This window comes from Dipteris shenzhenensis, chromosome 9 (genome assembly GCF_047967505.1).
Source record: "Dipteris shenzhenensis isolate YYH24624 ecotype China chromosome 9, Dip_SZ_1.0, whole genome shotgun sequence".
In the NCBI taxonomy this organism is placed as follows: domain Eukaryota; kingdom Viridiplantae; phylum Streptophyta; class Polypodiopsida; order Gleicheniales; family Dipteridaceae; genus Dipteris; species Dipteris shenzhenensis.
This window is the reverse complement of record NC_141604.1, coordinates 9,689,886-9,713,167: the sequence shown is the minus strand read 5'-3', so window position 1 is coordinate 9,713,167 and position 23,282 is coordinate 9,689,886. Positions and strand designations below refer to the sequence as shown.

Here is a 23,282-nt window from a genome sequence, read left to right as displayed (position 1 = left end):
CTATGTACTAGCATTTCTCGCAGTGCATCGAAGGACGTGAAGGATTGTATTTACAAGATGGGTGAGCTTGTGAGGTACTTTATAGGACACAAAATGTGAATATTGTATTTACAAGATGGGCGAGCTTGTGAGGTACTTTACAGGATACAAGGTGTTCATATTGCTAATATTGCATACTTTTTTCTTTCTAGGTATATGACCTCAAAGGAAATAGATCCCACCACGCTTGAGAATGGTCGAGTTATGTCAGTGGAGGTGGTTTGTTTAGTGGAGGAGACATTTCCACGTTCTATTCTCACGACAACTACATCTCATAGTGCATTTGGTGGATGAGATTGCTATATGTGGTACAAGATTCACTTGTATATATTTCTGGGTTTCTTGTTGATGTGGATAGCTCTCTCCGACTATGGAGAGATGATGAAGACCTAAGGATGACCTCTATTGTGCCTCAAGGGAAAGGACGTAGCAGAGTAATAGACATGGAGTTGCTTAATAATATCAACCTCTATTGCATGCTTAATAGTGATGTGATGAAAAGATGGGTGACAGGATATGAGGATGCAAAGGCAAGAAGACAAGGAGAAAGGGCCCTCTTTTGTACACACCACGGATCTTGTGTGCCATACCCTCAGCATATAAGAGCACTCCCAAAGGATATTCATGTGGATTGGATACTTGACAAACTGGAGAGAGCAGAGAGAGAGGAGGGGATGCATATCACAATGGAAGAATGGGAGTATGCTAGGGTTGTCTATCAACCAATGGTGGATAATAATAGGTGGTGGCATGTCATACCTATTACGCCACATTCCAAAGTGATGTATAGTACATAAAAATATGGAGCATATGGAGGATGATCATGGCCATGGAGGTGATGATGACCGTGATACGAGAGAGGAGGATGATCATGAGATAGGAGATACAAATATTAAGGTCATTACCCGTGAGGACAAGCCTACCATTAGTGATGTTGATTTCGATGAGCACATGAGTAGCACAAGTAGTAGTGGGTTGAATGTATTTGTAAATCTCAACATTGGTTTGGATTTTGAAGTAGATAGTTTGGCAAGGGTTGATCTCATTGAGGATGAGATTGAACCGTAGCCCATCATTGATATTGGTAAAACTATTTTACATATTGTCTCATTCTCCTCACCTCACTTAGTTTTTGTATATGTGGGTTTGCCAAAAAGCATTGATATTTTTATTAAAATTATGTGCTTTGGTAATCATGGGCAATGTTTGGAAAGCAATGATGTAGATTTATTAGCCTGTCCCAAAATCTCACTTTCTATATTCTCTATTTTGCATCTAAATCCGTGTCTAATTCACAGTGCAGACGCGCTATTAGACGCGCCTGTATTTTCGCTATTCGAGTAGCGCCTATAGATGCGTCGGCTATTTTGCGCATCTATCAAGCGCGTCTATAGTTGCTTTGTCTTGTTATGATGGAAGAGCATGCAGGGAATTAAAGATGAGATTCTAATTAAGTTTGTGCTTGGCAGAGTGGTGTCTGGGGATCTCTCTTTGGACGAGATGGGCATTGAATTTGATGAGTAAGTAAACTTCTCTCCTTTGCATCATGTCTCCCCTTGATTTTACATTAATCTCTTAAATGCAAATAATGTTTCAATAGACTTTGTTTCAACTGTAAAAGTGAGAAGAATTTTACATGTGTTTTCAAAGCAGGCATAAAATATACATGAGAATGCAGGAAGCAATGATCCGACAATTGAACATGCCGGATTGGGATGCTGTTTGGGAGGAGTATCCAGAGAGCAGTAGGATGGAGATCTTGGCTCCATATTTCAATGTATTCAAAAGCATGGTATGTCAGATTTGGTATACATATGCTAATGGAATTTTTCTTTCGAATTGTACATTTGAATGTTTAAAATATTGAACTGTTTTTTTAACAACCACCTTCAGAAAAGAGGTAAGAAGGGATCTAAGAGTAGTGTGATGCCTGCAAGCTTTAAGCAATTTAATTGACCAGGCTGCAAAAGAAAAAGACTATTGAACTCGACAACAATCTATAACTCTTAGTGATGACATGTTGAGTTTGACAGGGGAGAAGACCATTCACCAAACTTTTATCGTGTGCTCAATGGAAATTGCAATGAATTGTCGAAGATAGTTCCAAAGAATGAGTACACATTGGTCATTGTAGACATACCATATGGATTTAATGTTCCCAGATCCACCTTTGATGAGGTCCCTTACAAAGCAAAGGAACTAATGAGTCTTCTTGACTAGTTCATGTCAATTATGATGGCAATGCTTTGGCGTGTCGTAGTTTTTCATTCAAACTTGGAGTCTGGGGCAGTGATGAGTGTCATCAATGATAAATGTGCTGGACATGACCGCCTTTATTGGTGAGTGTAGCAATGAAATGCAAAGAATTTTTTGGGTCAATTATTATTTTTATAATTGTGTTTTATTTCGATAAATTTAAAACTTATTTTTATTTCATGTCGTAGAATAAAACCCAATGTGAGACAAATGAAAGAACATCGATTCACGTCTGCTACAGTAAACACTTCAGTTGGGTATTGGTCTATGGATGGAAAATAAAATATTGGTCACATCAATTTTCCCTCATCTATTCGATTTACTCTTTATCATTTCATTATTCCAACTGTGACAAAGAAGCTCAGGCATGTGACCATGGATAAGAATGGGAAGATAGTGTAAGAAAATAATACGACGTCTGTGCTTAACAGAAGACAGGATCTCATACACAAGAGAGAAAACAAGATAGTATGGAGAATCAAAAATTTGATTAGTGTAGAACTGATACAATAGATGGCGTTGCCTCCCAACCATGCGCTCCTGTGAAAGAAGCTTCGATGGCATGCTGGAAATAGTAGAAGATGGAGGCTGGATGCTAAGGAATCAGGGTTGCTGTAGCCAGTGATGAAATGGGCTTCACGGGCTTGCTCTTATATAGCCACCAGTCGTAGTCGGTTAGGCTCAATTGGGTGAACGACCCAGTCCGCCCAAAATGATTGACTAGGGGTCGGTAGGCCACCGACCATACGATAGAACCGGTGCGCAAAACAGAGCAATTGACCTACAGTCACCGTTCGGCCCAGAGCCATCCGGGATCATCTGAGGCTCCAAGCGGGCCCCACAACCCGAGAGTGCGCTACCTTGAGAAATGCTCCGTCTACCCTCAGTGCGGTCAGTCAAGGGATGCCTTCCCACACTTGCATGTAGCCTAGTTGCAGTGTGCCAACTCTATTTGAAGCCGTCCAGCCATCAGGCCACACATGGCCCCCATCTGGTGTCCAAATCAGGACCTACCAGATAATCAAGCTACTCAAATGCCTTCTCCTCATATGGGGGGCTTACAAATAGAGTTAGCTGGTTCCCGCGTAGTTACACGAGAGTGGGGCATTGATATCTAACACCCCCCCTCAATGTCCACCCGCAAGTGAACTTACTTTTTTGGCCCAATGCCAAGTCGATGAAGATGCCTCTCTAGCAAGTCTCTTCCAAGAGCCTTCATGAAGATGTTCGCATCATTCTTTGTAGTCAAACAGTACACCAAGTCGACCTCTCCATCCATGATGAGCTCGTGTACAAAGTGATATTGAATCTCAACGTGTTTTGTGCGAGCGTGGAACACTGGGTTCTTTGCAATCGCCATGCAACTCTGATTGTCACATGATAACTGCGCCGGCTTGTTCTGCACTACACCCATGTCCCCCAAAATCCTCCTCAACCACACTGCCTCGCAAGAAGCAAAGCATGCAGATTTGTACTCGGCCTCGGTAGAAGAAAGAGCAACTATGGGTTGCTTCTTGCTGACCCATGACACAACTCCAGATCCAAGTGAGAAACAGTACCCTGTCACTGATCTCCTGCTGTCCACGTCTCTTGCCCAATCCAAGTCACAGAATCCGGTCAAGATATTGCCCTTGGTATAGGTGATGCCATAATCAAGTGTGCCTTTGATGTATTTCAGCACCCGCATCCCTGCCCTCTGATGGTTCTCCCGAGGCTTATTGGAAAACCTGCTTAGTATACCAGTCGCAAAACTGATGTCCGGTCGTGTGTTGCACAGGTAAATCAAGCTGCCCACTAGCCTTCTGTACTTCGCTTCGTCCACCAGTGGTGATGAATCCTCGTTTGAGAGCTTCATGTCAACGTCCATAGGGGTACCAATTGTCTTGCACTCAGCCATGCCAAATGCCTTCAGTATCTCTCCAGCATACTTCAGCTATGAAATGAAGATCTATTTCGGCTCCTGCCAAACTTCAATCCCCAAACAGAAATGCATCAGTCCGAGGTCTGTCATTTCAAACTCTCTTCCTAGCAAATGCTTCATCTGCAAGATCTTCTCTTCATGGTTCCCTGTTATGACAAGGTCGTCCACATAAAGGACCACGATCATACACCTGCCTCCTTCTCTGAAGATATACAAATTTGCATCAGATGGGCTCATCCTGAACCTATTTTGCAGAAAGTAGGCATCAATTCGCTGGTACCATGCTCGTGGGGCCTGTTTTAGCCCGTAAAGTGCCTTCTTCAGTTTGCAGACTTTACCTTCTGAACTGGGGATCTCAAAACCTGGTGGTTGTTCCACGTATACCTCCTCCTTGAGATCTCCATTCAGAAAGGAGGATTTCACATCCATCTGAAACACGGGCCAACTTCCTTGGGCAGCTAAAGCCAAAACACTACAAATTGTGGTTAGTCGAGCTGTGGGAGCAAAAGTATCTTGATAATCAAAACCATGTACCTGTGCAAATCGTTTTGCCATGAGCCGAGCCTTGTACTTATCCAACGTGTCGTCGGACTTATACTTGGTCTTGTACACCCACTTGGTTCCGATTACCTTGCATTTGGTGGTCGATCCACAAGGTCCCAAGTGCTGTTCTTCATTATGGAGCCATACTCTGACTGCATAGCCTCCATCCACCTATCATCGCCCTGTGCCTCTTCAAGACACTTGGGTTCATCAGTACGGATCACTTCTATCATCAAAGCATAGTTGACCAAGTGTTCCTACGCCCTTCTTTGCTCCTCTAATCTCTTGGACCGGCGGTGTTGAGATGGCTCCTCCTCAATGGCTGGAGGTTCTCTACCATCCAAAAGCTGCTTTACCCACTTCGGGAATGGCCGTTGCCGTTATGGTTTTGTAGGCTCTTCTTCATCTTCTTTATCTTGAATCCTCCCAAGCACCGTTGGGGGAGTTTGGTCTGCTGTTGGTGGTGTTATTCGATGGATATCCTGGTCCTGAATGTCTGCGAAGGAAGCATCCTCGTCCAATTGATGCGGCTGTTCTAAGAAGACCACATCGCGACTTACAATTACCTTCTTGGTTATAGAGACGGTAACCCTTCGCCTCTTCACTATAGCCCAAGAAAATACACTTCTGGCTCTTCGGTTCCTATTTGGTCCTGTTAGTATCAGGGACATGCACAAAACAGTCACATCCAAAAACTCTGAAATGTGCAACTGAAGGTTTCTTACCAGAAAAGGCCTACAGTGGAGTCATCCCGTTCACAGCTTTCGTGTAGCTATGATTCAGAATGTAAACTGTAGTGTTACGTGCTTCAGCCCAGAAAGTCTTTGGCAAATCTTTCCCTTTATCATACTCCAGCCCATTTTGTAGATGACGCATATCTTACGTTCTGCTACTCCATTTTGCTGTGATGTATGTGGCGGGGTTTTCTGCCTCTTGATTCCGTGACTTTTGCAGTAACTTTCGAATTCAGTTGATGTGAACTCTCCACCTCTGTCTGATCTCAACTTCTTCACTTTCCTCCCTGTTTCTTTCTCGACCATTACATGCCATTCCTTGAACCTACTAAAATCCTCGTCTTTAGTCTTCAGGAAGTATATCCATATCCTTCTACTGTAGTCCTCGATCAGCGTCATGAAGTAGTAGGAACCACCCAAAGCTTCCGTCTCCATCTTTTCGCAGAGGTCCGTGTGAATGAGCTCTGGAGGAGCCTTTGCCCTACTGGCCTCTTTAGGAAAGGGATGCTGATGTTGCTTGCCCATCATGCAAGCTTCACATACATCGGGCAGATCTGAAATTTCTGGTAGGTCTGCAATCATTCCACTTTTATGCATCTCCTTTAAAGAACTAAGGTTTAGATGACCAAAACTCTCATGCCAAAGCTTAGTGTTCTTCACATCCGCTCGAGCACTGAAAGCTGAGAGTTCGTAAATGTTGTTGCACCGTGTACCTTTACCAATGACCTTCCCTTGAAGATCCACAATCTGTGCACCATTCTTATCGAAGTGAACTTTGAGATCCCGATCCGAGATCGCGAAATGGACAATCAGTCCACTTTTATGCATCTCCTTCAAAGAACTAAGGTTTAGATGACCAAAACTCTCATGCCACAGCTTAGTGTTCTTCACATCTGCTCGAGCACTGAAAGCTGAGAGTTCGTAAATGTTGTTGTGCCGTGTACCTTTACCAACAACCTTCCCTTGAAGATCCACAATCTATGCACCATTCTTATCGAAGTGAACTTTGAGGTCCCGATCCGAGATCGCGGAAATGGACAACAAGTCCCTCTTGATATCTAGCACATAAAGAACATCGGACAACTATTTTATAACTCCATCTGACTTGAGAGCAATCGTACCTTTTCCTTTTGCTGGACATTTTGCATCATTGCCGACTACTACCAGGATGTCATTCCCTACCAACTATAGAGAGGTATACCAATCCTTCCGACTGGTCATGTGGTGCGATGCACCACTGTCAATGATCCACGGTTCATCCGCAGGTACATGAACTACCTCCGTGCAAATCTCCTCAATTGCGATGAATAGCTCTACTGGTATTGCCTGCATGCTGTTGCTGGACTCTTTCTTTACTCCGTTCTTCTCATCTACAATCTTCTTTTGGCACTCATTCTGCTTGTGCCCTGCCTTGTTGCAATAAAAGCACTTGATCTTCTTCTTTCTCTTTTTATCATCAGAAGAACATGGATTACTAGAGTCCTTACCCTTACCTTTTTTGATCCAGCGTAGAAAGCCGAATCTTCTCCAGTCCTCGTCTTTTGACGCATCTCCTCCTCCAGAAGCATCACGCTAAAATCCTCAAAGTTGAGGGATGGATTTTTGTTTTGCGTATTCAGCGCCGTAACAAGACAGTCGTACTTTGGTGGGAGAATCCGTATGCACCTTCGTGCTAGATTCTCGCTGATGATGGTGATGCCAATCGCAGTCATTTGATCGCGCAGATTCTTCACCCTGGTGATGAACTTCTCTACCGCTTCAGACTCAGACAATTTCTTGTTCGTGAGTTGAGTCTCCAGATTCTGAATCCGCATCTGATTCGTGATCTCATACTGATTTTTCAAGACCGTCCATGCCTTACAGTGCAGACAATAGAACACAGCGCATTTGCATTTCTTCTTGTCCATGCGAGAATCTCATCCGCAGTTGGTACTATCTATTGTCCTACATTGGCTGGATCCGATCTTGCAACCGGCCTCACGTCCACCCCAGTAGCAGTGTCTCAAAGCTCATATGCACTTAGGATGGTCTTCATCTTGAACTTCCAGAGTGGATAGTTAGAGCCGTCCAACTTTTCGCTTTCGCCAAACGGTGGGATTCGCAGTCTTGCGGGCTGGGCCATCTCTCACAATCTGCTCGCAAATAGAAAACACACTACCAAATCTTCTTGCTAGAGTCCAGGCTCTGATACCATGTAAGAAAATAATACAACATCTATGCTCAATAGATAACAGGATCTCGTACGCAAGAGAGAAAACAAGATAGTATGGAGAATCAAAAATTTGATTACTGTAGAACAAATACAATAGATGGCGCTGCCTCCCAACTATGTGCTCCTGTGAAAGAAGCTTCGATGGCATGCTGGAAACAGTAGAAGACGGAGGCTGGATGCTAAGGAATCAGGGTTGCTATAGCTAGTGATGAAATGGGCTTTATGAGCTTGCTCTTATCTAGCCACCAGTCGTAGTCAGTTAGGTTCAATTGGGTGAACGACCCACTCCGCCCAAAACGATCGACTGGGGGTCGGTCCCAAAATAGGCCACCAACCATACGATAGAACCAGTGCACAAAACAAAGCAACTAACCTACGGAGTCCATTCGGCCCAGAGCCATCCGGGATCATCTGAGGCTCCAAACGGGCCCCGTAACCCGAGAGTGGGCTACCTCGGGAAATGCTGCGTCCACCCTTAGTGCCGTCAGTCAAGGGATGCCTTCCCACACTTGCATGTAGCCTAGTTGGTAGTGTGCCAACTCTATCTGAAGCCGTCCAGCCATCATGCCACACATGGCTCCCATCTGGTGTCCAAACCAGGACCTACAGGATAACTGAGCTACTCAAATGCCTTCTCCTTATATGGGGGCTTACAAGTAGAGTTAGTTGGTTCCCGTGTAGTTACAGGAGAGTGGAGCATTGATATCTAACAGATAGTAAATCCTTATCAAAAACCACAACTTACTCCTAATTAATCAGCTCATAGATTTGTTTACCAATGAGCATGAGTGGATACTCAATCTATTTACTGGTTCAGGCACAGTCGCAGCATGTGCCTTAAAAAAGAGTCGAAATGTAATTGCAATTGAAAAAGATCCTATTCAATGTGATTACATAAAGAAAAAAGTGACTGCTATTCATCACTTGCCTGATGAGCATCAAGAGCTTGGTTTGAAAGGTGGGAAGTTCGATGCAGATTTGCTGGTAGCCTCGTTAAGGGAACCCCAACCTCTTGAGATATTGAAACCCGATTTTACGGAGGTAGGCAAGCTAGTTGATACATGGGAGAAGGAGGTTGTGAAAGAGAAATCGATTGACAAACCCATACAGGAAACCTAGACTAGGGAGGGTGATGAAGATGAGGTAGATGACAGATATGGGAGAATTGAGTAGACTCTAGTTATGGAATTGTATTGACAGTTTTTTGTATTTGAATGGTTTCAATAGACAAGTGTTCTTAAGACATTTTAGAATCCATATGCTTTGAATGTTTTGAACATTTAGTTTTCCCCATTAATTTGTTGTTGGGGATGGTTATAAAAATGATGTAGATGACACATATGGGAGAATTGAGTAGACTCCAATTATGGAATTATATTGACAATTTTGTGATTTTGAATTGTTTCAATAGACAAGTGTTCTTAAGACATTTGAGAATCCATACATGCATTGAATGTTTTGAAGGAGACATTTACTTTTTCCCATTAATTTAATGATGTTTTTTAATTCTTTCAGTACTCTATGTGATATCACAAAGTTTAACTTAAGAATTTTAATAAGGTTATGTTACTACACGCAGAAATGAAAGTTGAATCATGTAGTTTTTCTATTGAAAATAAAAGGTCAAAGGAAGAAAAAAGAATTACAGACTTCTTGATTTTTTTAAATACATTGATATTGTGCTCTGTAGTCGAGGTCCTTCATGATTTGCAGGCATTACATACCAAAATTGATAGGATTTTAAAAGTTTTGAAAAATTCACTTTGCAAAATATGACCTTTTTTTGAAAAAGTTATAATTTTAATGAATTTTTGAGGGAATCTTAAAACGGGTACCAATGTTACGTACATGAATTAGATGTTACACTGTTTTCAGTTACCTCGCTTTCCTCCTCTCTATTCCCCACACTCCTCACCCCTACCTAGCCCCTCTCCCAACACTTGTGCTCCCTCTTCACCCTTCTCTCTCTCTGCTTGTATGAAAGGAAGTTTTTCAAGAAGGTGTGTCTCTTTAAGCTATGTAAGTTCATTTTTTGTGAGATTTCATTTTGTGAGTGTTGAAGCATGTTTCTCTGCATTGCTAAGCCTATGTGCTAATTTTCATGCTTGATTTTTAGAGGTTAAGGACAAAAAACGAGATTTAGTGAAAGAAAGAAAACTCACCTCTTCTCTTTTTAGTATTTCTCTTCCTCCTCTTTCCCTTCCTTTCATGCTTTCTCCTTATTTATAGGCTTATGCTTGTCCCCTCAATCCAATCCCTTTGGAAAGTTGCTTCTCTAAACATTTTCTCTTCTTTTCATAAGCATATGCATTTGCCTATGCTTATGCTTATGCATGAGCATATGCTCATATGCTCATGCATAAGCATAAGCATATGCTTTTTCTCTTATGCATATGCTTTTCCTTCTCTTATGCTTATGCTCTTTTCCCCTCTTCCTTCCTCTTCCTTCTCTTCTTTTCCCCTCTCTTATTTTCTTTCTTTCATCCTCTTTTCTCTTCCTTTCATAAGCATATGCATTTGCCTATGCTTATGCTTATGCTTATGCTTATGCATAAGCATATGCATATGCTTATGCATGAGCATTGCTTATGCATAAGCACTTATGCTTATGCTTATGCTTATGCATGAGCATATGCATATGCTCATGCATAAGCATAAGCATATGCTTTCTCTCTTTTTCTTTTATGCATATGCTTTTCATTTGATTATGCTTATGCTCTTTTTCCCTCTTCTTTTTTCCCTCTTGGTGCAAGCAGACGGTCAGTGTTCGAGGCAACCGTGGTAAGTGTACTTCTCATTTAATTTATTATTCTATTTATTTTATTACATATTGCATGCACTTTATCTAACTCTCGTAAATTGGACCCACAGCAAGTTGCGATGGGTCACCTTCCCACACACAAAGAGTGATGGAGATGGAGGCCATGGGAGCGACGGTCGATTGGGCTGAGGTGGCTGCTCGCATGGTATAAGTCTACTCCTACTTGTAATCTCACTTTTTAAATTATTTTATTCTTTAAGTTCTAATCTAATTTCTAATTAATATGATTTCACTCTTAGAGTGCAAGCTCAAATGTCCCATCAGCGGAGGTGAGCGGTGATGACGAGGGATTAGGCTTACACAGCTTCGACGAGAGCCAGGGATCAGGCATAGCTCATGAGGGCTAGGGATCCAGGCCAACATGACCACGATGATGATGAGGATGAGGACCACGATTCAAATGAGCAGTAGTAGTAGTAGTTTGTATATACTTCAGCATGTATATGCTTCTGTATGTTAGCTCGTTTGAGCAATTTTGTATCACCCTTTTCGAAAGGATAATTTTGTAACGAACAATGTTGTATATCTTCGGCATGTATATGCTTCTGTTGCTCGCCTCGTTTGAGCGATTTTGTATCACCCTTTTCACAAGGGAAATTTTCTAACAAACAACATTCTTTTGTAATTACTAAAAAAAAACATTAGTGGATCACTTGGCTTGCTAGTGGTCTTTTGGATGGTAGGTTTGGGGATTGGATATGCTATTTAGATGCTCATTACATGGCCAAGACATTCAAGCTGAAATCATGCACATATTTTAGGGGAAAGGTAACAAGAGAGCATAAAATGCTTGTCTATATGGGTAGGGAGAGAGAGAGAGAGGTGTTGGAAAACCATTCTAAAAGTGGTAACAAGAACTTAAAAGAACAAAGAACAATTGGAAGTCGGAAGATCACCCTAAGCGACTTCAGTAGCCGCTAATATAATATATTAGGTCTACTCTAATGAGAGAGACAATATAAAAGAATATCAATAAAAACTGAGGTAGGAGAGAAGAGTATAAAATCGTCTCCTACCTACCTGTATAAAAGAGCTACTTAAGCATGATATAGTAATGAGCACAGATCCACCGAACCGTATAATAATTTTTTTGAAAAGCCGGTACATACCAACGGTGAAAGAAGTAGGCATGCTTATTTTTTGAGAGGGAGAGGTCTCTGGAAAATGCTGTGTCCACGCCCTTTGCGACTGCACGAGAGCTTGCAGCCAACTAGAGCAAGATAAAGAAACTGGGAAATCCAGCTTTCACGTTCAGGAATGGCTCTGGAAGAAAATGGCCTGGAAATCTTTCTTGTGTACTAGTTCTAGGTCTGGTTTTCCCAGATGGACTTCTTTACTAACAGTTGTGATCGTTCTCAGTTCAAGGGAGGATGGCACAGCCGCAGCTGACCAGCTGTCAGAGTGCTTCGAAGAGAGAGCGAGCCCGGCCTTGGAACGGTTTGTGGATGAGCTTCCGATTCCGCCCGTGGTTAGAGTGGGAGGAGAGGGATCGGTGACGCTGGGAGCATATAAGATCAATCAGGTAAGGTGCATCTTGGGATATATTAGACCATATAATGTTGATATGCGGAGCACTAGAGTTTTAGTTATACAGGTCTTGCGATCTCACGTGACGTGGGACAAATATCATGTTCTGTAATGAAGAGTAACAGAGATTTTGGTGGCGAAGTGTTGCGCTTTTACGTGAGCTGGGATATATAACGTTATCTGTTTATAGGCATTGTTAATAGACAGTATCTTCTCGCATGCTTAGAGGAGACTTATAAGGTTTCATAACTCTGATCGATCTTACGTAACCTTACTATTATTATGACCGTCCATGAGGGTTACAGAAGTCTGGTGATCAAAAAATGTGGGTATAGAGTTACAGTCTACATGAAAGAGAAGAAACTATGAGGTGAGATGGATGGTCGTCAATTGATAGCCATTGGTTAGGGATAGGTGTATAATTGCTAGTTTATGGGATTCTGTTGGTAATAAACGTATGATGTTTGCGTGAGTTTGAACTGGTAACGACTGTTTAGGTGGTGCTGGTTGATTGATAAATCAGAAGCTTCACCGAGACCTTGCCAGCACCACTCTGTATGCATTTGGGACCTCACCAGGGACGGCCCAGTATCCCGGTCCAACCCTCGAGGCAAGTGCTCATCCCCAACATCTGCATATTCCTCAGCTTAGAGTTGCTCGATGATAGAAGCTGCTCGGCTTTATATAGCAATTTGCAATGCATCGTTAGACAAAGCCATGTTCTCATGATCTTCATGTTTGGCCTGCTCGATTTCTTGGCTGGGCATATACTTTAAAGTCTGCTTTGCTTGACTTGCATTGAGTGGCTTTGTCCTTGCATGCCTGCAAATGGGGGTCGCTTTCTTGTTGACCTTGCCTCCTTGGTTGGTTTGACATAGCCACAGCTTGAGTACTTCTTGTGTGCTTGCCTGCTGCTTTGACATAGCTAGCAGCTGCTGTTCAGTGGCTTACCGGCTTGCTTGGCTCGCATCTTGCTTCACGTTCAAGGTCTTGTTTGCTTGGTCTCTATATGACTTGCTGTTATTCGCTTGTGGCTCAATGGCTGGCCGCTTGCTTCCTTCCTAGCTTGACATATTAGCTACTGTCCAGTCTTGCTTGTGAGCTTGCTTCACGTGCTGCTCGCTCGCTTGGCTTGGCAGAACTTGTTTTCTAGTTGAATTGACAAAGGCACTGATTTCATGCTTGTTTGCTTGCAGGCCAGGAGATGGGAGGAGGCACAGATAACTTGGCAAAATCATATCCAGGACAAGCAACATTTCTTGCCCATCGACGATTCCATAGGAATACCACAACTGATGCGCGGGGGGGTGCCTCTGGTGGTTCATCTGCACGGGGCCGAGGCCCCCAGCTACTCAGACGGCCATCCCGACGCCTGGTTCACCTTCTATGGCGAAACAGGAGGGACATTCTCCTCGCAGAACTACCGCTACCCCAACGCGCAGCCTCCTCGCACTCTCTGGTACCACGACCACACCGTTGGCATGAATCGCCTTAACCTCGCTGCCGGCCTCTTCGGCCTCTACATCATTCGCTCCCCTTACGATGAATCAGGTCTCTCCTTGCCCAAGGGCCACTTCGAAATCCCCCTCCTCTTCCAAGACAAGAGGTTCTTCGCGAATGGGCATATCAACTTCCCCTCCATCGGTAGCACCCCCTCGATTCACCCCTCCTGGTGCCCCGACTCCTTCGGCGACACCATGATCGTCAATGGCAAGGTCTGGCCCTTCCTCAGGGTGCAGCCCCGCAAGTATCGATTCCGCATGCTCAATGCCAACACAGAACGCGCTCTGTTGCTGTCTTTGGAGGCCTCCCTCCAGCTCCAGTTCTGCCAGATCGGCTCCGATGGTGGCTACCTCCCCCAACCCCAGTACCTCGAAACCATCCTCCTGGCTTCTGCCGAGCGAGTGGACGTTATCATCGACTTCGGCAGCCTCTCCCCCGGCAGCGAAGTCCGCCTTGTGAACTCCGCCAGAGCTCCTTTCCCCAATGGAGTCAGTGGTCCGGGAAACACGCGAGATATTCTCAAATTCATCATCTCAAAACGAGACCCGAACTCCGACGACGGCGACGACGACGACATTCCTTCTTATCTCACAAACCAAATGATCATCCCCACGCAGAACGCAGTCGTCAGGAGCCTGAGGCTCATCGATGTCTACAGCGGCGTGTCGAGTGTGCCAGTGCAGTTCATTCTGAATTATCTCAGATGGAGCGATCCTGCCACAGAGACCCCAACGTTAGGAGCGACAGAAATCTGGGAATTGATCAATCTTACCGACGAAGCTCACCCAATACATATTCATCTGATCAATTTCCAGGTCCTCAACCTACAGAGCTTCGACCTTGCAAAGTACACCAACGACAGCTGTTCTATCCAGGTGGAGTATCCGAATTCTGGAAGCTGCTACACAGAGTACCCAAAAAACCCATTACCATACATGGTCGGATGGAAGGATACATTGACGGTGTGGCCGGGGAATATCACGCGGATTGTGATCAGGTTTACAGCTCAGGATGGCTCGCCCTTTCCGTTTGATGCAACTGCAGACCCTGGATACCTTTGGCACTGCCATCTTATGGGGCATGAAGACAACGACATGATGAGGCCGTTGAAGTTGCTACGCCCACAATTGTGATGACAGAGCTTCAGTTTTCTGCTATTTATCTTTTCTCCTGTTGCTGCTGCTGCCTGCAAACAGGAGATTCGTGCAGTAAGCTGGGTCATGATGTATACGTTCCCAATCTGATTGTAACTTTGTGCAGTGCAAATTAAGAAGAGATGTTTTGCACGAGTTGTCAAGAGCAATGGATTTGAATAGGCGGGCTATGAGAGAGAAAAATCCATTAATTAGTTCTGGAGAAAGCAAGAGGGGTGAAAAGGAAGGCTCAATAAGATACATCCAAAAATTAATGAACTTTCTAGATGGAGGTCAAAGTCCTTAAAAATTCTCTGTATCTCAACGTAGCCCAGTGCTTTCCTCTCCATGCTCGCGTGACATTGCATCTCTCCTGCTTCATGCCTCCTCGCCATCCCCTTTCAACCCAGTGCGTGATTATTGGGCTGCATAAGCCCACTGCGTTTCCCTCTTCCCTCTACCTCCGCCCCCCTTTACTCCCTTTGCCAAGCCAATCGCTATGCCCTTTCCTCCCTTTGCCAAGCCAATCGTTGTGCCTCTATTTTCAGGCCCTCTTCACCTGTGTATCTCTCCCCTCTTCGCTCCGCTTAGCCCCCTCTGCCTCGTAATTTTCAGCCGTATGTTTCTCTCCCGTCTTCGCTCCGCTCAACCCCCTTTGCCTTGTAATTTTCAAAACCCCCCCTTTTGTCGCGAGAGCAAAGTTCTCACCTCAAAATTTTTCACTTTTCCTTTGCTCCCCGAGTTGGTCCCCTACTAGGATCCAAAGATCGGCTTGACTGAGTTTTGGATGAGCTCCTGATTGGAACTCCACCTCACTGAATGTCCTTCACCTTCACAAAGGTTCCCTAACCTTCCGATGCTCAGAAGAATGGACTGGAAGTCCTTCCAGAGCTACTTCTTATGTAGAAGCTCTCGTTCACACAAAGCTTGTCGGAGTGCCATGTATCAAAAGGAACACCTTCCTGCCTTCTCAAGAGACTCAAGACGTGGGGACACATGCCCGTGAAATCAGATCTCAAAACCCCCAAATCCGACTAATTATGACTAAAACTGGCTAGCTAGGGCTAAACTAGCACGCTGCCAAAAGGAGATGGCGGTGCCTCCAAAAATAGCGATTTGTGCCAAAAAGAATGCGCCAACCGCGACGAGGATTGAACTTAGAACCTCCTGGATCAAATACGAACAACCAAACTCTAGACAAGGATTGTCATGGGCCTGGCCCCGAGATCGTAAGGGTCGGGTGCCCTTCTAGAGCTTAGGAGCTCCTTCACTAGTCATAGTGTGAAGATTACTAGAGAAGCATCTCTCAGATGCTATGAAAAATCCTCACCAACACTCAGGGCTCTTTTCCAGGGAGCTCTCAGCTCTCTCTCAACCTCCTTTCCCAAGCTACCCTCAGGCCGTAGTCGATTGGATCTGAATCCCTGTGTGTGTCAAGTGTTGATGATTTTGGAGGGACTTAGTCCCCTTGCTTCAAACGATCGGCTGCCTTCTTTAAAGCAGCCTTTCCTCCTTTGGTCTTTTTCCACCAACAGCCACTTGTAAGGCCCAATGAATTCAAACTTGCCCGTTTGAATTTAGCCCCCTCAAGAGCCATGGTGAGGATCCATTCATACCATGGGCTGCTCCCCTTGGATGGATCACATGGTCATATCAAAGGGCTGCTCTCCCCTTGACCCAAATGGAGGGCAAGGATTTCTCCTGCGGTCGATGTCGAAGCTGGTCCTCATAGAGCTGCTCCCCTAGAGGTCTAAGAGCCTCAGCCCTTAGTCGATGCCGAGGATGGTGAAATGAGGAGGGGTGGATTGAGACCTTCAGTCCCTTGTCAACGGGCCACCCGTTACATTCCCCCCCTTTTACTCCCCCGCTTCTTTGGAAAGGGGTGTGAATCATTGTAGCCGCGCACGATGTCCACAAACTGCCATAGAGAAGGTTCTGTCCTCCATGAGTCTTCACTTGAAGGCTACTCCCTCCAGTAACAATGGTACAGCCTATTAGGCCCGAACTAATTCGGTCTATCACGGTGTGCCATGATACACTCAAGGTCTTCACCCTCTCCATGATCCATTACGAGAGCTGGACCTCTATTCCGCTACTCACGGGCTAGATCATCATCTTCATGAGCACCCTTCAACATTGAAACATGAAAGGTGGGATGAATGTGTAGATGGGGAGGAAGTTGCAGATGATAGGCCAGCCTGCCTACCCTCTCAAGGATCTCATAAGGCTCATCGTACCTACGTGCAAGATGATCCGTGAGCTCCTTGGGCATGCTGAACTGCTCAAGGTTGAGTTTGAGATAGACCTTCTCGCCAACCTCATACTCCACATGCCTCCTCTTCCTATCTGCAAATTTCTTCATCCTGTCCTAAGCTCTACCCAGCTGCTCCCGGGCAAATTTGAGCATTGTCACCCACTCTTCATGGAAGGCACCACCTGCTGGAGCTACTCCCCCTATGTAGATAACACTAATGCTTCCCCCAGAGCCAAAGGTTGGTATCCATAGGCCAACTCGAAGGGGGAAAACCCAGTGGATGAATGCTGCCAACTGTTGTAGCAGAATTCTGCTGCATCTAGATGAACGTACCAATCAGTTTGATCTCCTTGGACATAGTGCCTGAGAAAGTCCTCTACGAACTAATTTGTCTTCTCAGTTTGTCCGTCAGACTGAGGGTGATATGAGTTACTAAATGCAAGTTTAGTCCCACACATTGCAAACAGAGTGCTCCAGAAAGTGCCAGTAAATCTCCCATCTCTGTCAGACATAATCTCCTTCGGTAGCCCATGGTGTTTGACCACAAACTTGAAGAAGACACTTGTTGTTGCTTGGGCATCCAAAGTACCCTTGCATGGAATGAAGTGTGCATACTTTGTGAGTCTACAAACCACCACAAATATGTCCGTGTAGATAGGTTATGAAGTCCATGGAGACACTCTCCCATGGTTTGGATGGAATATCTAGGGGTTGAAGCAGCCCTGCTGGTTTGATCCTTTCTGCCTTGTCTTGCCCACAACAAATGTGACAAGTCCTTACATAGGCATCCACATCCCTCTCCGTTAGAGGCCACCAAAAGTTTCTTGAGAGCAATTCAAGAGTCTTTTCTTGTCCTGGATGACCTGCCCACTATGGATCATGATGTTCTTTGATCATTCTCTTTCTCAAGCCTCCCACACATGGTACATAAACTCTACATTGCTTGAAGTAGATGACCCCATCATGTACCTTGATGTGTGCCTGCTTTGCTTGAGTCCCGAGTATCTTCTTGGCAAATTCATCCTCCCCATACCCTGTTTTGATCTCTTCCAAAACTGTTGACCCATGCAGAATTTGGACTGCAGCCAAGTAGGGGATTTGAGAGAGGGCATCCACCACTACATTCTCCTTACCGGGTTTGTACTTGATCTCGAAGTCGAACTTGGCTAGAAAATCCTACCACCTTGCTTGCTTGGGAGACAACTTGGTCTGTGTCACGAAATAGAAAGTAGTGACATTATCTGTAAAAACAGAAAAGTGATTGCCCAAGAGGTAATGCTTCCAAGTGCTTAAGCAATGCACCACCTTGGTCATCTCCTTGTCATGAGTAGGGTAACGGGTCTCCCTCTCAATCAGCTTCCAACTCTCGAAGGCTATAGGATGCCCGTCTTGTAAGAGAACACCTCCTATGGCAAAATCTGATGCATCTATTTGCACTTCAAAGGGCTTCTCAAAATTTGGGAGTGCTAGGACTGGTTGGCTGCTCATAGCCTCCTTCAGCTTCTGAAAAGCACTCTCATGCTTAGGGCCCCACTTCCACGGTGTATCTTCTCATGTAAGATTGGTGAGAGGAGCTATGATTTCGCTATACATGTCAATGAAGGTCCTATAGAAAGAGGCTAACCTGTTGAATGCTCGCACATCATGAACACTCCTTGGGGTAGGCCACTCCACTATAGCTTTCACCTTACTCTCATCCATGATGAGCTTCCCTTGGCTCACCTTGAAACCTAGAAAATGGATTGTTTCCCTTGCAAAATCACACTTGCTTTTCTTCAAGAACAGCCGATTTGCTGTCAAACACCTCCCTCAAGTGCTTGATATGCTCCTTTATAGTCTTTGAATAGATGAGGATATCATCTAAATAAACGACTACACACTCATCTAGTAGGTCACAGAAAATACCATTCATGAGGGTTGAAAAGGTTGTCAGGGCATTGGTTAACCCAAAAGTCAACACCTTCCAATCATATGAGCCATATTTGGTCCTCATAGTTGTCTTTTCCACATCAGCCTCAGAAATTCTGATTTGATGATACCCGGACCTTAGATCTATCTTAGTGAAGTACCGAGCATGCACTAGAGAATCAAACAACTCTCTTATGTTGGGAAGGGGATACCGGTTCTTAACAATAACCTTGTTGAGTGCTCGGTAGTCCACACAAAGACACAAGTCTCCTTCCTTCTTTTTGACAAAGAGAATGGGAGCTCCATATGGAGACTTTGAGAGCTAGATAAATCCTGCCTCAAGCAACTCTTGCAACTGAACTTTCAGCTCCTTATTCTCTTCTTGAGATAAACGGTATGGTGCCTTGGCTGGAGGATCTGAACCAGGGTACATCTCTATCCTATGATCAATCTCCCGCTTTGTAGGAAGCTCCCTTGAAAGCTTCTCAGGTAGGATATCAGCATATTCTGCTAGCAAGGCCTGAACCTCATGTGGTACATGTCTTTTGACTGCAATAATTGAGTCATCCTCATGCTCCTTGATTACACTAGGTAGGCTTGATTTCCCTTCCTTACTGTTTTCTTTAACTACATGGCTGAGAGGAGTTGGGGTAAAGGGCCTCCCTTTTGCCTTGAAGCTTTCACTACCCCCCAACCTCCATCTTTGCAAAAAACTAGTTGCTCATCATGGCTATTGATGAGTATCTTGTTTGCTCTCAGCCACATTTGCCCAAACACCAGCTCAAAGTCATCCATTTGTACTACTGAGAACTCTGATCTATTGGATCAGCCTCCCACTTGTACACTCACCCTTTGACCACCTTTGCCACTGCTTGGCCCGAGGTGTTCACTGTTTTCATGACCTTCCCCTTGATGATCTCTGATTTCAATCCAATCTCCTTTGCCTTCTTGGACGTGATGAAGTTGTGGCTGGCCCCACTATCCACCACAGCCCATACTAGGTGTCCATTTACTATCGCAGTAACAAACAACAAATCTGAGGCTACCTTGTCCTCACTTATTGCTCCTAGAAGCTAGAGGGGTGTCATTGTCTGAGTGGGCTGCTCATTCTCTGTTTCCTGAATGGTATGCACTGATTGTCTCATAGGGCAGTCCCTAGTAAAGTGTGCCTCCATGCAAATATAGCATCTGCTTCCTTTTGGGGCTGATTGACTTGATCAAGCCTTCACTGATCCCACACTGCTCTTGGGCTGAGTAGTCCACAAATTCGACCAGTTATGACTAAAACTGGCTAGCTGGGGCTAAACTAGCACACTGCCAAAAGGAGATGGCAGTGCCTTCAAAGATAGCGGTCTGTGCCAAAAAGAATGCGCCAACCGCGATGAGCAGAACCTCCTGTATCAAATACAAATGACCAAACTCTAGGCTAGCCAAGGGCTCTAGTCTTGGTTAATGTAACCAAGACGAGCCACTTTGTACACGGGCATCCTTAAAAGGACTGCGTACAACCGCATCGGATCAAACTTAACACCTCTTCATTCGCACGTAATGTGCCAACCGCCAGGCTAGTTCTTGGTTATTGTAACCAAGAGGTACCACTAACTTATAGCGTGTTCTCGTTGGAGAAGCAAAAGGGGGGTTGGCTCCCTCGTCATCTCGCACCCTGGCTCTACTCTTTGTGATCGAACCCCTGAACTCTGTGTAGTGTCTCGAAATACCTCATGGCCTGGCTAGCCACCGGGGCTGTGGCGTTGCTTAAGACTCTATTTCCCCCATAGGCTTATATGCTAGCTCTGGGACTTAGAGCTTCTACGACCTCCCCGCCTCCATGCACACGTCGAAGTGTTGAGCTATGGCATCGCACTACTCTGGTGGATCGAGGGGAACTTGTAGGGAAGCAGTCGCTGACAATGAACTGCTCAAACGAACGAATGGATCGATGGGAGTCCTTCTGCAAAATTCCGTCAGCTTCCATCATCGAAGTTCATCAGTCAATGAGAACTCCGTCGATGTTGCTTCTCTACTTTGGAGCACAGTGTATATCATGGGCCCAGACCTGAGAACATAAGGGTCGGGCACCCTTCTGCTCCAACGGACTTGCAAGATAGAGCTTAGGAGCTCCTTCACGAAGCCTACTTGGCTAAAAGGCACATACTGCAGGTTTCGTCTGTCGATGACGCGGTCTCAGGCGGGCTGTTCTTCTTCGTCCACATGAAGTGTGCTCTGCGCCTTTGTAGAGGGGCTTCTTAGAGGGGCCTTTACACCTCCACCAAGTCCTGGGATGAATGGTTCAGTGACTGGAGCTCACTGCTCTTTGGATCGACGAACGGGCTTTCTGAGCCAGCGCTTCAACGCTCGAAGCTTCTCCCACCTTAGACCAAGTGAGCTGCCAATCGAGGGGCTCTTTCCTCAGACCTGGAGAGTCCTCTGGCTCCAAGGGAAAACTCCCTGAAGTACCTGCATAGCCAGAACGTGACGAAGGGGAGGGGAGTGTTGCTCTAAGGCCTAGCTACCTTAACACTCAGAAAGTCCACAGGCCAAAGAGAGAGACAGCATGACTAAAGCCGCTTGTATATTAATCAAAAGGAAAGGGACCCTGTGGGCAAAATGCCACAGGGTGAAGATTACAAGAGAAGCATCTCTCAGATGCTGTGAAAAATCCTCGTCAACACTCAGGGCTCTTTTCCAAGGAGCTCTCAGCTCTCTCTCAACCTCCTTTCCGAAGCTACCCTCAGGCAGTAGTCTATTGGATCTGAATCCATGTGTGTGTCAAGTGTTGATGATTTTGGAGGGACTTAGTCCCCTTGCTTCAAACGATCAGCCGCCTTCTTTAAAGTAGCCTTTCCTCCTTTGGTCCTTTTCCCCCAACAGCCACTTGTAAGGGCCAATGAATTCAAACTTGCTCGTTTGAATTTAGCCCCCTCAAGAGCCATGGTGGTGAGATAAACAAAAAGGAGGTGTACGATCGTGTTATTATTATGGCAAGCCAGGCCACATAGAAAGATTTTGTGTGAAGAAACAAAAGGACGAGGCAGATAACAAGGAGAAGAACAAGGTTTGCATGGTTCAAGGATCTTCATCATAGGATGAGATGGCGGGATTTATCTCTACTGAGTTACCTGACCAAGATTGGGCATTCTGAGTTTGAGTTCATTTTTTGAGTGGTAGTACATGATTTGGCCTCAATGCTACTGTCGAGCTACGATGCACGATAGAATTTTGTGCAAGGCTTTGATGTCTAGTTGTTTACTTGGACTACGATGTCCTATTTCTGATGTTTTCTCTCATTTCGGTCGAGGGAGGGTGTGTGTGTGTGTGTGTGTGTTTTGCTCTCATCTCTCCCCCCTCTCCCTCTCCCTCTCCCTTTCCCTCTCCCCCTTGTTCTCTCTCTCTCTCTCTCTCTCTCTCTCTCTCTCTCTCTCTCTCTCCTCCCCCTCCCTCCCTCCCTCCCTCCCCCCCCCCCCCTCTCTCTCTCTCTCTCTCTCTCTCTCTCTCTCTCTCTCTCCCTCTCTCTCCCCCTCTTTGTTTTGCGCTCCTCTCTCCCCCCTTCTTTCTCTCTCTCTCTCTCTCTCTCTCTCTCTCTCTCTCTCTCTCTCTCTCTCTCTCTCTCTCTCTCTCTGTGTCTCTCTCTCTCCTCTCTATGTCCTCTCCCTCTCCCCCCTCTCCTCTCTCTCTCTCTCTCTCTCTCTCTCTCTCTCTACTGCTATCGCTCTCGTCTCTCCCCCTGCTTCCCCCCCCCCCCTCTCTCTCTCTCTCTCTCTCTCTCTCTCTCTCTCTTCCCGCTCTCTTCTCTCTCTCTCTCTCTCTCTCCCTCCTCTTCCTCTCACCCCCCTCCCCTCTTCTCTCTCTCTCTCTCTCTCTCTCTCTCTCTCTCTCTCTCTCTCCCCCTCTCTTCTCTCTCTCTCTATCTCCTCTTTCTCTCACCCCCTCTCCCCCCCCCTCTCTCCTCTCTCTCTCTCTCTCTCTCTCTCTCTCTGTGTTTTGCTCTCTTCTCTCTCCCCCCCTCTCTCTCTTAAGCTCATGGGTGATTGCTTATTCGTCAAAGGCAAAGTTACCTTGCATGGTTCTCACATGGCATGGCGGTTTTCTCCAGAGGAAACTTCAGTGCATGGCTTCTGCAAAACTGAAGAGCTATGAAGATGATGGTCTTTTTGTCCAAGCTCTCTTGATGAGAGTCGACCGTTGAGTCTATACGTAGAGTCGCTCGTCTTCTAGAGATTATAGATAGGAGAGTCTTGTAGTAGAGCAGCTCCTCTGTGTTCTCAGGTCCATAGGTGTTGTCGATTTTGTAACTCAGCAACAAGCCCCATAGGGATGAGCTCATGTTTGATAGTTTGTGTTGATTGCATATCCGTAAGTAATATAATAGTCTTTTGGATTCAACCATTGAGAAAATCATATTGTGTATTTGTGATTTCATTACGCCTTCAT

At 45.3% G+C, this 23,282-nt stretch overlaps 1 protein-coding gene across 1 annotated transcript; it reads left to right on the top strand.

Moving 5' to 3' along the window:
• Positions 1 to 1,539: 1,539 nt before the first annotated feature.
• LOC147898162 (multicopper oxidase LPR1 homolog 1-like) lies at positions 1,540 to 14,689 on the top strand. Its single transcript, XM_087378861.1, has 6 exons — positions 1,540 to 1,559; positions 1,693 to 1,831; positions 1,933 to 1,939; positions 11,870 to 12,048; positions 12,577 to 12,663; positions 13,250 to 14,689. Exons 1-6 carry the CDS (start codon positions 1,540 to 1,542, stop codon positions 14,687 to 14,689), a joined length of 1,872 nt encoding a protein of 623 aa, XP_087234987.1.
• Positions 14,690 to 23,282: the final 8,593 nt, after the last annotated feature.

Excerpts from the sequence above, each read along its gene's own strand:
- LOC147898162 (XM_087378861.1), top strand. The coding sequence starts at position 1,540 with ATGGGCATTGAATTTGATGA. Across the intron at positions 12,049-12,576 it reads GAGCATATAAGATCAATCAG|AAGCTTCACCGAGACCTTGC; the intron begins GTAAGGTGCATC and ends TTGATAAATCAG. Across the intron at positions 12,664-13,249 it reads ATCCCGGTCCAACCCTCGAG|GCCAGGAGATGGGAGGAGGC; the intron begins GCAAGTGCTCAT and ends GTTTGCTTGCAG.